This window comes from Humulus lupulus, chromosome 5, assembly GCF_963169125.1.
Source record: "Humulus lupulus chromosome 5, drHumLupu1.1, whole genome shotgun sequence".
NCBI lineage: Eukaryota > Viridiplantae > Streptophyta > Magnoliopsida > Rosales > Cannabaceae > Humulus > Humulus lupulus.
In genome coordinates, this window is record NC_084797.1 from 238,212,122 (window position 1) to 238,230,937 (window position 18,816).

General features: G+C 31.9%; 1 protein-coding gene across 1 annotated transcript; it reads left to right on the top strand.

Annotated features, from left to right (window-relative positions):
• LOC133778492 (monodehydroascorbate reductase, chloroplastic/mitochondrial) lies at positions 1-5,351 on the top strand. The gene is made up of 17 exons (XM_062218437.1): positions 1-200; positions 294-462; positions 539-638; positions 724-801; positions 1,001-1,072; positions 1,891-2,009; positions 2,163-2,247; positions 2,943-3,032; positions 3,339-3,440; positions 3,533-3,622; positions 3,723-3,803; positions 4,014-4,085; positions 4,166-4,260; positions 4,390-4,478; positions 4,575-4,637; positions 4,729-4,769; positions 4,929-5,351. Exons 1-17 carry the CDS (start codon positions 191-193, stop codon positions 5,058-5,060), a joined length of 1,488 nt encoding a protein of 495 aa, XP_062074421.1. The 5' UTR covers positions 1-190; the 3' UTR covers positions 5,061-5,351.
• Positions 5,352-18,816: the final 13,465 nt, after the last annotated feature.

The window sequence follows — 18,816 nt, forward strand, 5'->3', positions numbered from 1 at the left end:
ATTGCATTGCAGCTATTACGGCTGCTATTCTTCTCTCACTCCAAACCAAATCACACACCATGACACGACCACGACCCTTGGTACTCTTCTAGAGTCACCATTTCATTTTCATTACCACTTCACTCTCTCCCTCTCCTTCCTTTTTCTCACTCATATAAATACCTCCATCAAAATCCGGTTCCGAATCTCGATGTCATCAGGTTATTCAAACTTCACAAACCTCACCCACTCTACCGGTCTTCCTCTTCTTCTGCTCCAGCTCTGATCCTTTTCTTTCTTTTCATAAGTTGCAGTTCGGAGATTAATGGCGACTCTGTCTAGCTCTTCCTCCCTCTGGCACGGTCTTTCTATTCGCGGTTCTCAATCTAGCTCCATCTCTCGCTCTCCTGCTTCGCTTGGATGTAGAACCTTCCGCAGAAGCTTCGTCGTCGCCTCTTCCAATTTCGACAACGAGAATCGAGAGTCAGTTTTTTTTTTTTTTCGAGTTTTTAAATTGGTGGGTTTTCTTTTTGTGTTTGAATTCTGAGTTTCGTTTCAGGTTTGTCATCGTCGGAGGAGGAAATGCTGCTGGTTATGCGGCTAGGACTTTCGTCGAACACGGCATGGCCGATGGACGACTCTGTATCGTCTCCAAAGAGGTTTTGGATTATTTATCTTTTCAATCCAATTTTGGAAACGAAAATGCAAATTTTGATTTTGATATGTTTTTTTTTTAATTATTAGGCGTATGCACCTTATGAGCGTCCTGCATTGACAAAAGCCTATTTGTTTCCTCTAGACAAGAAGCCTGCTCGTTTACCTGTAAGTTGTGGTGATTTCGCTATTTAATTTTGATCATAATGAGTTTCTAGATGAGTATTGATTTGTAATGTTACGTTATATACATTTGCTACTGTCATTTGTAATTGTGTGTTCTTCGAAAATTGGATTCTTTAACGTTTATACTGTTGTTGTTTGTTTTTGTGTGTAGTGTTTAGTTAATATATTGCTATGATTGTAGGGGTTTCATACATGTGTTGGATCTGGTGGGGAAAGACAGACACCTGAGTGGTATCAAGAGAAAGGAATAGAGGTGATTCATTGTTATGCTGAAATGTTTTATTTTCTCTGAGGTCTGAATAAGTTTTCAGTTTGGAATTCTCAGCGGAAGGTTACACTTTTAAAATGCTTGATTAAAAACGAAAACATAACAAAAAATGAAGATAGGAACTTTTAGTCTTTAGATAAGAATTCCTGTTGTAAAATTGCATGGCTGGATTTGTATCACTTTTTATTTTAAACAAATAATATAATTGTATAGATAGATCATAGTAAATCCTAAAAAAGCTTATCTTGTTCTCAATCAACATCTTTTCTCTCATTCCTGGATAATTTTATTAGTTAAAATTTGGTAGAGAGCAAGATGACAAAGATCAAGATATAGATTGTATTGAACCAGAAAAGTAAGAAAGGCACAACCAAAGAATCCTAGGAATTCAAGTGCCCGGTCTCTACCTGAGCTAAAGCTCTACAAAATTCTCTAGACAGTCTAGACCTCCTTTCACTCAGCTCTCATGCTTTATTCCTTCTCAGCACAACCCCAAACTACCCTCCAGTCCTTTATAGAACAGCTCAGCAGCAGAAAGAACATAACATGGAGTCAACAAAATCATAATTAGCTAAAAGGTCAAAACAAAATACAACAGCATTCTAATCTTAGTTCAGTATGGCAGATTTTCCATTCCCCTATGATCCTTGATATGCCTAACATAAGTAATAAGTAAATCTGATGAGAGGCTTTTCAAAATTGTCATTAAATTGTATTGAAGTGATTTCATATTTTATTTAGTTAGTCCTCTCTTGGTGGTTGAAATGCTGAAATTGTTGCTGCTTTGTCAATCTCTTCTCTAGACGATGTATAATGAACCAGTGACAAGTATAGATATAGAAAAGCATACCCTAACAACAAATTCTGGAAAGCTGCTAAAGTATGGATCTCTAATTGTTGCCACAGGGTGTACAGCCTCAAGGTGCACTTTATTTATCTTTGGAAAATAAGAAATCATATTAGATGATTTTAATTCTTCATTATTGTGATTTGGTTATGGATTAGTGTTAACACACTACTAGATATTTTCATATAAAAGCTGAAGGAATGTGCTTTCTTGAGTATAAGTTTACAGGTTTCCAGAAAAAATTGGAGGAAACCTGCCTGGTGTTCACTATATTCGTGATGTTGCCGATGCTGATGCGCTTATATCATCTTTGGTAAAAACATTTTCAGTTTCACTTTATTAAAGCATGGATTTTTGTTGATTTCTAATGTATGCTAGAATTTCTTGTACTGTGAAATGAATGCAGAGGATATAATCCTCGTTACATCTATAAGTAAACTGTATGAATATGATACTGACAATTTCTTTTACCTGCATAGTTACTTACAGGAAGTTTTGAGCTTAATGTTATCTATAAGTATGCATTATAAATTAACTTGTTGCCAGAAAACATTATATTGAGTTTAAATTTTCAAAGTGTCTACATGCTATGTGGTTGAAACTTGCATCTTGCTGATTTTGATACTATACATAGATTTAGGCTCTTGAATCATTTCATTAGAAAAATGTAATGGCAGTGTCTTTGTTGTAGTAAACCAAGCTTGAGCTTGAAATATCTCTTAGATATTTTTGGCCCAAGCTTCAAATGCTTTAAAGTAAATACCAAACTTACGAATTTTAATCCTACATAATGATAGGAATTAGTTCTAGGTCTAACACGTAGATGAATTATTAAGCCTCCAACACACCAAACAATTGAAGGATTTATGTTGTTTTGTATGTGTATAATATGTATGGAAATTTTGTATTATAACTCCTTTCACAATGTGGACTTGTTATGTTAATCACTGGATAACTATTTGGAATCTTTCTGCTTACTTCTTCTTTTCCCCATCTCCCCTTTTCTAGGAGAAGGCAAAGAAGGTAGTTATTGTCGGTGGTGGTTACATTGGTATGGAAGTTGCTGCAGCCGCTGTTGCTTGGAAACTTGATACTACGGTATGTTTAGCATATAATGCCTAACGGGGTAGAAATTCTAAAAGGCCTATGAAATGCATCCTCTAAGCATTTCAAACTGGTGTATTTTGCTAAAATCCTGTGGAAGAATCATTTCTTCAATTGGCTGTTTTGACTACATAAGGCTAGCACAACAATCTATAAACTGGCGTGTGTGTGTGTGCGCGTGCTTATCTATACTTATAATTCAGAAATAAAGAATCAAGTATAATTATTACCTCTTGACAAATCTGAGCCAACATTCATCTGTTTTTTCCCCCTTCCCTCTTTTTTTTTCGGAAAAAAAAGATCGTATTTCCAGAGGATCATCTGTTGCAAAGACTGTTTACTCCTTCACTTGCTCAGAGATATGAAGAACTTTACAAAGAGAATGGTGTTAAATTCTTGAAGGTGTTCTCTCTCTCGCTCTCTCTCTCTATATATATTTATATATATCATGAAAACCAGGCAAGATGACCCTTGAATCCTTAATTATTTTGTAGGGTGCCATGATTAAAAACTTGGAAGCAGGTGCTGATGGGCGTGTAGCTGCCATTAAACTTGAAGATGGATCTACAATTGAAGCAGACACTGTAACTGTTTCCATACTTGAGAACTTGTTTTACCATGTTGCACCAATTTTGTATGCTTACATATTCAAAATGTTTTCTCCCTTTTTCTTTCTCTGTGCAGGTAATTATAGGCATTGGAGCAAAACCTGCTGTCGGTCCCTTTGAAAGTGTGGGTTTGAATACCACTGTTGGTGGCATACAGGTGCTTGTTAGACTAATCCCACCAGTCATTGCAGCTTTCTGCAAAAGTTCTTGAAAATAACACCTTTCTCACACTCTCCGTTGCTCTCTCTCTCTCTAACATTACAATACTATAACTTAATTCTGGTAGCTGACATTAATTATGTGTACACATTGATTTTATTCCTCTACTTTCTATAAATAAAATTACATTTGTGCTTTCAAAACCCAGGTTGATGGTCAGTTTAGAACCAGTATACCTGGAATCTTTGCAGTTGGAGATGTAGCAGCATTCCCATTGAAGGCATGCTTTTCTTCATTTTACAAACAGTTCACTTTAGTTACTCTGAATTCTGTAATGAAATGTGGTTAAAAAATTGGCAGTTGTATGACCGTATCGCAAGAGTTGAACATGTAGACCATGCTCGTCGATCAGCACAACACTGTGTTAAAGCATTGTTGAGTGCACAAACTCACAAGTAAGCTGGACTAATCCTTTTTATATATATTTTTTCTTTGGATGTCAAACCCATTTGTATTGGCGTTTCTTTTATTCCCATGCTGAAAATATTATTTGTTGCTGACTTGTATTTCCTTATGATTTGCAGCTATGACTATCTTCCCTACTTCTACTCAAGGGTGTTTGAGTACGAAGGAAGTTCCAGGAAAGTTTGGTGGCAATTTTTCGGGGACAATGGTCAGAATTAGAAACTCAAGTTTTAGCATTTTATGTTTATCATCATCTAAAAACACCATACCAGACCTAACACTAACTTCACTCACTCTCTAACAGTTGGAGAAGCAATTGAAGTTGGGAAGTTTGATCCAAAGATTGCGACTTTCTGGATAGATTCTGGTACGAAAGTCCATCAAAAAACTTTCGCTACACATACGTATCATCATCTTCGGTTCAAATTTTAACAGAGTCAATATTTATTTCGCTGCAGGTAAATTGAAAGGAGTTCTTCTAGAAAGCGGAAGCCCTGAGGTACCTCAAATTTCTAAAACTCAAACACCATTAACTTATCAAGAGCTACTTCCAAATTTACTCTTGTTAATCTCAAGTCATGTTTCCCATTTATCATATGCTATATTTCTTCTTGGATGTAAAAAAAATTGAGCTGAGATTGGTTTTTTTCCAATGAAGGAATTTCAACTTCTTCCCAAACTGGCAAGGAGTCAGCCCATAGTTGATAAAGCCAAGCTTCAGAATGCATCTTCGGTGGAGGAGGCCTTGGATATTGCTCGGTCATCTTTACAGGTTGAATCTTCAGTCTAGGGACCCGGTGATGGAGCCAGCTTTTAATGTAATACTAATCACATCCCTGTCTCTCTCTCTTTTTGCATAACCACTTCCCAATAATAATTTAAAGCAAAATAAGTACCCCATTATCTTTCTTTATGCGTCATGCCCTCTTTAAGCTCTAGAAAATAAAATATTTTAGTGTGACACAGATGTATTAATAGTGGTGATCACAAGTGAAATTTAATTGGTTGTGCGGCTCCTAGGCTACGAGTAAGGATGGAATCGGCTTTGTTCCTTTCATGTAATAAATTTGCTTTTTTTTTTTTTCAATCTTAATTAATTTGCTTTCATATCATGTTGACATGTTATTATGATAAACATAGCAACAAATCATGAAATAGATTTAGAAACAGAGAAATAGGGTATTTATGCCGAAAATAAACAAATTGGTCGGTTGTAATTGGATTGGATATATTATGCACCCCTACCAACTCTAGTCCAAAATTTGGTTTGAGAACGGATAAAGAAGAGAGGGAGAGAAAGAATAACAGGTAAGAGCTAGAGTACTATAAAAGTGGTTTATTGCTATGTTTTAGCACATTTTTTAAAATGTGTATCTCTAATGGTGTTGCAAAAGGTCCATGTGCCGAATTTAGCATAAAATATAACATAAGTCAAATTTGGCATACAATAAATGATCATTTTTTTATTTATTTTTTGCCACTAATTAATAACTTTTATATTAATTGAAAGCTCTTTAATTTTTTTTATTTATTTAATATAGTATTTGCTCATTTTTTTTAACTAAATTTAGCACAAAATTTATATCATCAATTGGAGATGATCTAGTATTTCTTCTATATAAAAAATATGTAGATAACGGAAATTCTTGATTTTAACAGTTTGTTTTGTTAATTTGAATGGAATATTCTAAATATTTAACAGAATATACATTTAAAACTAATAAATAATAGATATTTATTTATTATATTAATATAAATTCAAATATTATAAAATATTATTATTGTAATAATATTTAATATTAAGACTACATGTATAATAATTATATTAATATATATATATTTAAATTCTAATTCAAATATTATAAAATTTTATTATTATAATAATATATAATACAATACTAGATATTTAATAATTATATTAATAAATTTAAATGTTATAAAATATCATTATGATAATATTATATAATCATAATTTTTTACTAATTATATTAATATGAATTCAAATATTATAAAATATGAAAATATTATTATTATAATAATATTCAATACAAATCTTGATATTTAATACTTTTATTAATATAAATTTAAATATTATAAAATATCATTATAATAATATAATACATAATCTTAATTTTTATTAAAAAAATTATGAGTTATGCTTAAAATATGTTATCATATTATATATATATTTAAAAAAAAATCATAAGCAAGATCTTTTTGGTTTAATTTTTTATTTAATATGTTTATATTATTCTTTTATATATAATATTATTAATTTATTTAAAATTTATATGATAATGATATAAATTTAATAAAAATAATTAATAAATTTTATAAATAAAATTAAGCAAATATTTTTTTATTTAATATATAATAATATATGAACGTAAAGACAAATTAAAATAATTATTAACTTAAACTCTTAAAATAAGTTACATTTGTGAACATATAAACCATTAAGAAAACGCCACAGCGATATGCTCCCACGACTCCTTTCATAATGATAAAGTGAGGAAAATACTAGTCTAAATATATACAAAATTGACTAAATTTAGCAATTTGGTATGTGGACAGTGGACAGTGGACAGTGGAAGCATATGATTTATTATCATTTGAATATTTGTCAGAGCAAATCAATAGAAGTTGTGTTGTGATATTTAGTTGAGTATTGTTATTTGACACTTTAAGATGTTCAACATCACATGAGGTGTCGTCTCATGATTGGTTAGCGATACCACATAATTCTTATTAAATTCAAATAAATAAGATCTAATATTAAATTGCACCAGTATCCCACCTACTTTATGGTTGGGGCACCGCCTTTAAACAATTCTCTATGTATATGTATATGTAGGGCTGTACTGCACATAAAAAATCAAGAAGTGGGCCTTATTAATTTCCATTTCATTGGATGATAATAAGAGCCAAGAGCAATTGCATTCACCATTAAATAATTGAGCAGTTACATGTCCTCAAAAGGGCCAAGCCTCATAATTAGACATGAAAGGAAGGTTTGAATGTTTGGTATTTTATTATTATTAGATATGGTATTTAACTAATCAACTTCTCCACATAAAAAACAACACAAATAAATTAGAATAATTAAATTGAATTAGTAGAATTATTATGTCTATTTGTGAAAGTAACCATCCAATTTGCCGAGTTGTATGAAAACAATAGTTTAGACAAATGGTAATACCATATTTAATTATGTGATAGAGGCCTTCTTCATGCCCAACTAACTATATTTAAATACCTCTCTTTTTTAAGCTACACCTGAGGCAGTGGCGAACTTATGATTTAACTTTAGCCAGATGAATTTTCTTTTAAATAATATAATAAGCAAAAATAATTATTAAGAAGTTGAGATAAACTTTGCTAATTACGACATGTATAAATATTGAATATTAAATTATTTAAATTATACTAAATAATAAAAATATACACAATATAATAAAATTTTAACAAAAAAAAATCAATTTTAATATATTTTATTGTGCATTTTTTGACATTTGTACATACAATTACACATATTTAAAAGAAAAAAAGAACTAAAATCTTCGCTTTTAAAACAATATAAGTCTAACAAAAATTATATATTATGTTTTTTATTTGGAAATGTTCAGATGGAAAAATTATGCAGAAGAAAATTAAAACAAAAGTTTATTATATATATATTTGAAGGAGTAGTTTGCATTATGCATCCGGGCAAAAAACGTTATTTAATTTTTTTTTCCTTAAAAAATTATTATGCTTGACTTTTCATTTTGATTCTTCTATATCCTTTGGAAAATGGTACCAATAATTAGTTTTATAAATGTCCCACTCTTATTAATAAATTATGAGTAGAGAACGTTAGACCATTTTATGGTCAGAAATACTGTACTTTGGTTTATATAAAAAAATCAATAAAATTCAATGTACCTCAAATTAATAACGAACTTCAATTGATAATGTCTAGCTAATACAAACAAATTTTTAGTACTTTTTAATTTGTTTTTTTTTTTTTAAATAAAAAGCATAGTTTTTGAAGTCATCTAAATTTGATTTCATGATAATAATATAAGGAAGTTGTGTGATATTTTGAAATTTAATATGGTCCCATCTTTTCCTTTCAATAATCTTTAAGAGAGCTTCCTAGAAACGTTTATTGCCTTCTAACCTATATATACTTGAAGACAAAATAAGAAGACCACTCCTATGAAATTGAAAATAAATAAATCATCAATTTCTGATTTAGGGCATCTTTATATGTAATTTGATCACCAAATATTCACAATTTTTTTTTTTTTTTCCTTAAAAAATAAGAACTAGTGTTCAACTATAATCGCAAGATTAACACAAATAATGCCGTTAGTATCGAGTCCTAACATATAAATAAAAGAATGATTATTTTAAAATATAGGAATATTTGATTTTTCACTATTACTTATTTTGTTATAATAAGGAGGGGGTGTTTGATATATGAGTTTAGTTTGGTGCGAATGAGAATATCAAATCTAACTCATGTTTGGTAAGTTTATATTTAATGACTTGCGAGTTTGTGTTTTTAAGTGTGTCTTATCTTTTTAGCTTGATTTGAGAGTAATCTTAATTCATTTAAACACTTGAGTTTCATATTCCCTTAATCTAAACACTCTATAACTTTACTTCCACAAACTCAAATTTCATACCAAACACCCGTAAAAATTTTCAATGTTAACAATATTATTCTTTATTTCAATTTTGATATTCTATTTTATTTTACTTCATTTAAAAAAGAAAAAGATTACAAGAAAATTTAGATCATATTTATGCTATAAATGTGTGCATCCTTGAATGATCACCCCATGTATGTATTTTTTTCAGAGTACCAAAAAAGAATCTTAAAACTACAAATAGTGTGATTTTTTTCTTTCTCTTGAATGAAAATTACACAAAGGATGCGCATTAACAGAAGTTCCCTTTCGCTAAAATCCATTTTTCTAATTAGTGACCAGTCAATTATATCCTTGAATTCGATGTATATCTGTGTATATTTTTTCTGAACAATTTGTTTAATTTAGTTGTTGATAAAACATGAAATATATATGTGCAGTTGAGAAAGTGACAATTTATTTGTCATATTACCATATCATATTATTATATTATTGGGTAGTTTTTTGGTGCATCTATTTTCTGTTTTTGGGTCGGGAAGTATTTTCAGCGAGCATTTGTAAATTTTCAGTAAATTTTAAATAATTTAAAGTGCAAAAAATAATGTTTAAATAAATTATTTTCTATGTGTATCAAAAAAATAATCACGCGTGTAATAAATTATTTTAATTTTATTTATTCAATATAATAAATTATTCAAAATTTATTAAAAATTTCAAAAATGCTCTAAATAATTACAATATACATAACCATAAAAAAATAATTGCATCAAAAGTATTTTTCAGGTCAAAAACTAAAGAAAGGTACACCCAAAATTTTCCCTATATTATTAATATGTAAGTGAAACACTTAAATAAAAATATAAATACACAGTCACACTTATTTCAGCAAATTAATAATAAGAGGAATAAGAATCAATTTGAGAGATTTCATGTCTGCGAATAAAGTTGGTGTTTTATAGTATTGCTTCCTTAAGAAAAAAAATTATATTTTTGTTAAAAATTTGAGAAGAATATTCATTACTGGGATTTTCTTCCCTAAAATATATAACAACTTTCAATCTTTTTTGAAGTCCTCTTTTATATAAACCGACAAAATATATGTACATAAAAAAAAAAGAAGACAATTTATATACTTATATTTTAAGAAAAATATGACACTATATTCATTAATAAAAATTATTTACTACACAAAAAAACAATCAACTAATAAAGATTTCCCATCAAAACGAAAAAAGAAGATAAAACATATAAACAAATTAATTTAATTTGGAAAAATTATGGACAAGGACAAGGACCACTCTTGCTTTATGATAAAAGAGAGATATGGCATATCTTCAAATTAAATAAAAATAATTCTGCCATTGCCAACACATCATTAGAATATAGTCATTTTCAACACATCTCAACTAGGCAAGACACTCACTCATGAGTCACCAATTGCTAATAGCTCACTAATATATATATATATATATATATATATAATTCCTTTGTACAAAGGATTAGATTGGATTGTATTAGAATTTAAGATTATGTTTGTACATTGGGATTGAATTGGATTAAAAAAATATAAGAGAAAAAATATACAGGAATTAATGAGTCGATCATTTCACAAATTATTTTTTCTTACAAGGAAATACATGGAGGTGAGGATTGAAGAGAATAAAAGTATCTCAAGTTTTGTAAAGAGATTAAGTTGTTCTAAATCAGGGGAGATTATTTAGATTGTTGGATTATTTTTTTCAACAATCTCTTGATAACAAAGTTACATTATAAAACTAATCAAATCTTATCCAATTCAATCATACCATCTAAACGAGACTTAACTGTATTATGTTTGATGTGCATAATACTAAATTTGAAATATCACAATTTATTATAATTTTATTTAAAATTTACTGTAAAAATAATATTGAAATTAAAAAATATATATTAATTTAAAAATTAAAAAATATATTATATATAAAATTTAATTAAAATCCATATATATTATAAAATAAACTAACAATAGAAAAAAAAGGAAAATAAATAATTTTTATAATAATATATTATATATGTTATAAAAAAAGCAGCTAATAATTAAGAAAAATAAAACCTCTTCTGGTGGGTTAATATAGTCCTCAACTAAGAGAACTACTGTCCTCCAAAAAATTTGAACATAGATATTGTCCCATGTGTTAGCCAGCAATGAATGGACTTAAGAACATCATCATTCACATCCCCATATCTAATTACATTTTTTTTTGTTTTAATCACATATTGTAGCAAAAGAAATTATTTTCATTACTAAAAAATTAGTGACTAAATATAATTCTAGTTCCAATTTATTTTTTATCACTCACTTATAACTCTTCACTTCTTTCCCACACACTCTTTGTTTGTACTAAGACTCTTTTGCTTTACTCTACTCCAAAGTGGTGGCATGGACCACCTTTAATATCCTAGATATAATGATTTAAGAAAAAAGAATAGAAAATGTAGTGATGTTGACTGACCACCGTAAATTGAGGGTGAGATATAGAATCTGATTGGTTCCTGGTTAGAAAATTGTATTTTTTAAAAAGTAAGATTCTGAAATAAAAATATTTAGTTACTAAAAATTACATGTTTATAAAAATATGATTAGTTCAATATCTGTAAACTGCTTTTAAATTTTAAAAATTTGAATTTATGAAAATGGAGAAAACATAATTTTATTATTTTTTACTTTATTTCGTAAAATCTAAATTTTGATTCGGATATAATTTTCAAATACATTCTACCAATTATGTATTTTGATGGGTACCACAAATTTTAAAAATTTAAAATCATAAAGTTATATATACCAATGACACCCATAATAATCTTTACCCCAACGGATACGAAGCCTCCGACGTAAAGGAAAGGACGATAGCTTTTTCAATAATTTTATGTCACTTAGTTAATGAAGTCGAGTCGGCCAACTAATTAATAATGATCCTCTAGTGCTTTTGCTTTGCTTTGCTATGGTAATTAAATAACAAATTAGATCCTTTAAGACTAATCACTCATTATTTTCTTTGGTTTTGTTGACATATATAGAGCGAGACCCAAAAGTTTAAAACTTTTGTAAACTATTTTGAAATATCTTTCTAGATTACGTGCCAAAACAAAAGCAAAAAACATTTTTACATTACAAAATGTTTGGACAGCTAGCCGAACTAGGAAGGATTGTAGTGTTATATTACAAAATATAGAGGTGTAAATACGGGCTGGGCTTTCTAGCACGGCACGAGCTCGGGAGGCACGAATACGACATAGCACGAAAAAATATGGGTTTGGATCAGGCACGATACGAATTGAAAATGGGGCAAGGTGCAAAATAACCCTTAATGATGTATGAAAGTAAGTAAGTATCCATGTTTTTAATTTTGTAGTAAAATAGTCCAATCATCTCATTAATATCACATATTACTAAATATTGTAGGAAAAACATAACGTATATAATACTTGAATAAACGCAATATGATAAATACAATATTTATATCTACTAAATTAAAGATACATAAATATTGTAATTATAAATAATACAATATAAATAACTTATAATATATATAACAATATTATAATTATAAATAACAATATATAAATAACTATAATATAAATGACAATATTATAATTATAAATAACACAATATAAATAATTATAATATAAATAACAATTATAATTAATTTACACAATAATTATAAAGAACAAAATTAAAAGTCGAGGCCTGTGTAACACACAGTTTCCTTAAAACAGATTCGCCGCCTCTACGAGGTTTCGACGTCTATCTCCCAGGATACAATGGTGAACGACAAGTAACTCAATTACTTCGCCGAACCAAATATGCCTGAACTCTATCACACTACACAACTCTAAAGAAAAAGAGAAAAACAATATTGAAAATATATATATCTTTAATCTTCAAAGGAAGACAAAATATATATATGAATATAAGTTTTTGGTGTAATTAAAACTAAGACCTATGATCTCTATATATAGGCTATTCTTGAGAGGCATAACCACTCACAAAAAATGTGGGACAAACCCCAATTGTTTTTTCATTCAAAATATCCAACAATCCCCCACATGAATGAAAAACTGACTCAACAAAAACCAACAAAAGAAATAGACCTAGGTGATAGAGTTCAACGGTAGAAACCTGCATAGGATAGGTAGGTGTTACCCTTTGAACCTTCCCTTGTGTAAGTATATTTACATTACTGGCTGATCAGTAGACGCAATGTCTTTGAACTGTTCTGTCGTTCATGTAAACGATGATATACCACACCCAGGAATCTTTCCTGACATATATTGGTTCTTAAGATTATGTTCGTTTTGGCCCTGAACATTTCCCTGGTTCTGCAAGAGATATTCTAGGAATTGAGCCCTTATTCAATCCCTATAGAAGTGGCCCATCTTCTCTCTCACATAGGTGATTTTCTTAATTAAGAGTAACCCGTATTACTCTGCTCGACATTTCAACGCATAAGAAATCATTAAAAGCATAGCTTAACCTTTTCCTTACGGTTATCACTGTTTTATCATAGGAATGGACAATGAGGATAACCCCCACAGTGATCCAACATAGTCTTTACAGTTTTAGTTGTCCCTTTGAACCTAGATCTTGGGATCTTCAGTCAACTAGGTGGGGTGTCTACTGTATTGACTTTATTCATTCATGGGCTTTAGACCCATTCCCCTCGATGATTTTTCAACCAACTCTCTATTTAACCCTTTGGTTAGCGGATCCGCAATATTATCCTTTGACTTCACATAGTCAATAGAGATAACTCCAGTTGAGAGTAGTTGTCTAATGGTATTGTGTCTACGACGTATATGTCTAGACTTACCATTATACATATTATTATGTGCCCTACCAATTGCAGATTGACTATCGCAATGTATGCCAATAGCTGGCACTGGTTTAGGCCATTTTGGAATATCTTCTAAAAATTGACGAAGCCATTCAGCTTCTTCGCTACACTTGTCTAAGGCAATAAACTCAGATTCCATTGTGGATCTAGCTATTACCGTTTGTTTAGAAGATTTCCATGATACACCTGCACCATCGAGTGTAAACACATATCCACTCGTAGACTTTGAGTCTTTCATATTAGATATCCAATTAGCATCATGTTGACTGCGTTTTTAGCCAACGACGTGAGAACGTCAATTACGACAAGCCTTCAAGAGAAATAAAAACGACAACAGACGGTATAAGCAAGAAAAATAAATAACACAGGAGAGTTTTATAGTGGTTCAGCCCCGATTGTCGGTAATAGCCTAATCCACTTAGAGTTGTAATTTATAGACCTATACTCAAGATCAGATGGACTGAGCCAACTGAGTTTCTTCAGTATAGATTTTGAAAATATAAGAATTCTCTCTAATTTCAGCACTTTCTCTCTCTAGAATAGACAGACCCAATTTTCTCTCTCTAGAAAGAAGAAGCAGAAGAAGCCATTCTCTCATCCCATAAGCTCTCTATTTATAGGCCTGGGATCCTCAACTGATATCCCCTTATAATAGGGATATTTTATTATATTTATTACATTTAAACATTCAAAATTCGAAATGTAACAAACTCCCCATTTGTGGGAAGAATGAGAGATTCCCGCGTATGTTGTTGAAGTTGTGTCTGACTTAGTCTCCTCTAGCTAGTTGGTCCACCTCCTACCCACTACCCATGCAAGTGCTGGTTGAACATGCATGGTGGTAGGATATGCATGGTGGTAGGACATGTTTTTGGTGGGTTGAACGTGCATGGTGGTAGGAGATGCACTTCTCTCCTCTAACATGCACTCTCATCTAGCATGCCATGTTCCTCCTTGAACCAATCTCCTTGGCTTCTCCTCGGACCAAGGTGGTCCGAGGCAACCTCCTTGGCACCTCACCTTGGACAACATTGAGGCAACCTCACCTTGGACAACATTGAGGCAACCTCACCTTGGACAACATTGAGGCAACCTCCTTTAGCATCTCCCAAACATGTCTGATCGAACATTGTATAGGCCATCCTTACCAAAATCTAAGTCTCCATTCTCTTGCATGAGACTCCTCCTCCTTAGCTATTTACCTTGGACACGTTCGAGCCAACACTTAGAAAACCTTGGGAGGCTTACCTCCTACACACCCTTGGGGTCTCCTAGGACCACATCCTCCTTGGGGTCTCCTAGGACCATTCCCCTTAACTCTCCTAGAATGCACCTTCCTATTTTTTGGGTATAACACATCACAATACCCTTCAAGTACTGCTGGATATTTAGTATAGTGCAGCCCATAGCTACGAGTAAATCGCAAGTACCTAAGTACTTTTGTTATTCCTTTCCAGTGGTCAGACCCTGGATTACTCGTGTATCTACTCAGTTTACTAACTGCGTAGGCTATATCAGGTCTTGTACAACTCATTAAGTACATTAGACTTCTAATAATTCTAGAGTACTCTACCTGAGAGACACTCTCCCCTTTGTTCTTGAACAAATGTAGACTCGAATCTATAGAGGTTCTGGATACACCAGAATCTTCTTTGTTGAATTTCTCAAGAATTTTGTCCACATAATGTGACTGACTTAGAATGATCTTATCAGTTGTCCTTGAGATTTGAATCCCCAAAATGACATCTACTAGACCCATATCTTTCATGTCAAATTTTGAGTTCAACATACTCTTGATAGATTTGATCATCTTATCACTGCTTCCAACAATGAGCATGTCATCTATGTAATGACACAAAATGACATAGTCATTATCTGTTTCTTTAACATAAATACATTTATCGCATTCATTGATTTTGAAGCCATTTGCCAACATAGTTTGGTAAAATTTCTCATGCCATTGTTTTGGTGCTTGCTTTAAACCATATAAAGATTTCACCAATTTACATACTTTTCTTTATTGACCTGGGGAGGAAAACCCATCGGGTTGTTCCATATAAATTTCTTCATTTAAATCCCCATTTAGAAAAGCAGTTTTCACATCCATTTGATGTACTTCAAGATTGCGTAACGCAGCTGTTGACCGCGTTTTTGGTCAACGACGTGAGAACGTCAAAAACTATAAAACCTTCAAGAGAAATTAAACGACATAGACGATTTTGAATAGAAAGTAAATAACACACGAAATTTTTATAGTGGTTCAGCCCCAATATGTTGGTAATAGCCTAATCCACTTAGAGTTGTGATTATAGATCTGCACTCAAGATCAGATGAAACTGAGTCAACTGAGTTTCTTCAGTGCAGATTACAAAAATACAAGAATTCTCTCAAATGCAAATACTTTCTCTCTCTAGAAAACTCAGATCCCAAGTTCCAAAAAAGAAGAGCCATTTTCTAATCCCATAAGCCATATATTTATAGGCTTAGGATCATACATCTGCTATCCCCTAGAATCGGGATATTTTATTATATTTATTACATTTAAATTACAAGAATATTCAAAATGTAACAGAACACCAAATTTGTGGGAAGAATGAGAGATTCCCGCGTATGCCAAGACCGATTCTTGTTGAAGCCATTTCTGGGAACCTTGATGTAGTCTGTTCTATTTGGTTGATGAATATCACTTTCTGGTCGGCCATACCTCTACTGGGCAGTCATGCACTCGACTGGGCAGTCACGCACTTAGCTGGTAGGACACGCACTTGGCTGATAAGACATGCACTTAGCTGGTAGGACATGCACTTGACTGGTAGGACATGGTCATGTCCGATCGGCCAAGTTCATGCCTGGTCAAACAAAGTCATGTCTGGGCAGACAAGTTCATTCCTGGGCAGACAAGGTCATGCCTGGCCAGTCAGAATTCTTCATCAGTCTACCGGGTCACTTTATCACAACTCTGAGGAGCCAATATATTTATTGACTATTAATGTGTCATTTACGGACCATGTACTGCCACTTGTCACCTTTATTGCCACATCATCGATCTCCAATTTTTGGGGATAACAGCTGCAATAGCAAGTATCATCCTAATGGAATTTATTCTCGTCACAGGAGAATAGGTGTCAAAGTAATCAAGGCCTTCACGCTGCTTATAACCTTTAATTACAAGTCGTGCCTTATACTTATCAATTGAACAATCAGATTTCATTTTCCTTTTGAAAATCCATTTGGCCCCTAAATGCTTACATCCTGGAGGAAGATCTACTAACTCCCAGGTGTGATTTTGAAGTATGGATTCAATCTCACTATTAATAGCATATTTCCATAAAGAGCCTTCAGTGGAGTTCACAGCTTCATCAAAGCTTTGAGGTTCACCTTCTAGCAAATAGGTCAGAAAATCTAGACCAAAAGATTTTTCTGTTCTAATTCTTTTGCTACGTCTAGGTTCATCCTCACATTATTGACTTTGACCCTGACTATTTTCAGCAATAGTCTCATGTGTTCGTTTCAACGAACTTGAATCCTCTTTTGATCTAAGAGGAAATACGTATTCAAAGAACGACGCATTTCTGGATTCCATTATCGTGTTTTTGTGTATGTCAGATATTTTAGACTCATACACCAAAAACTGATATGCACTACTATTATGTGCATAACCAATGAAAATGCAATCAATAGTTTTTGGACCTATTTTTACCATTTTTGGTAAAGGTACAACCACTTTGGCAAGACACCCCCACACTCTTAAGTATTTGAAGGAAGGTTTCGTTCCTTTCCATAACTCGTAAGGGATCTTATCTTCTTTCTTTTTGGGTATCTTATTTAAAAGATAATTAGCTGATAAGATAGCTTCTCCCCACATGTTCTGAGGCAATCCAGAACTAATCAACATCGCATTCATCATCTCTTTCAATGTACGATTTTTCCGTTCAGTAACACCATTTTGCTGAGGTGAATAAGGTGTAGTTGTTTCATGGATGATTCCATTTTTTGCATAGAATTCACGAAATGGTGATTCATACTCACCACCTCGATCACTTCTCAACACCTTAATCTTTTTGTTAAGTTGATTCTCAACTTCGGTCTTATAGAGAACAAATTTCTCTATAGCCTCGTCTTTGCTTTTTAGCAAATACACATAGCAATATTTTGTGCTATCATCGACAAAAGTAATAAAATACTTATTGCCTCCCCTTGTTTGAACAAATTTTAAATCACATACATCGCTATGGATTAAATTTAGGGGTTCATTATTCCTTTCAATCGTTTTGAAGGAAGACCTTGTTAGTTTTGCCTCAACATAGGTTTCACACTTATGACTTGAATCAATGTGGAATTTTGGTATGCGATTCAAGTTAATTAATCTCCGTAGAGTATCATAATTAACATGTCCTAGTCTACCATGCCAAACATTGGAAGACTCAAGCAAGTAAGTAGAAGAGTTATTAACTTTATTGATAATTGGTTTAACAACCATTACACTGAGTTTAAACAACCCATCAGTTACATAACCCCTTCCCACATACATTCCACTTTTGGACAGAACAACTTTGTCTAACTCAAATACAATTCGGAATCCGTGTTTGTTCAACAGTGAACCAGACACTAGGTTTTTCCGGATCTCTGGTACGTACAGTACGTTGTTCAGAGTCAGCTCCTTTCCAGAAGTCATTTTTAGGATCACACTTCCTTGACCCGCAATTTTAGATGTGGCAGAATTTCCCATGAGAATCTTCTCGCCATTATCTACCTGTTCAAAAGATTTGAACAGACTCTTGTCTGAGCATACATGCCGAGTGGCACCAATATCAATCCACCACTCCATTGGGTTGGGATTGACTATGTTTATCTCAGACACCATGGCTGATAGATTTATTAGATCAAACTTAAAGAAAATTCTTAGGTTAGCCTGGAAGGGTTAAAAACCCAACCATTGGTGGTCTAGCCTCTCATAGAATATTTCTTTGAGTATTTATCCAGCCTCAAATATCTCTACTACATAATTTCCAAAGAATACTAGAAGAAGGGTCTA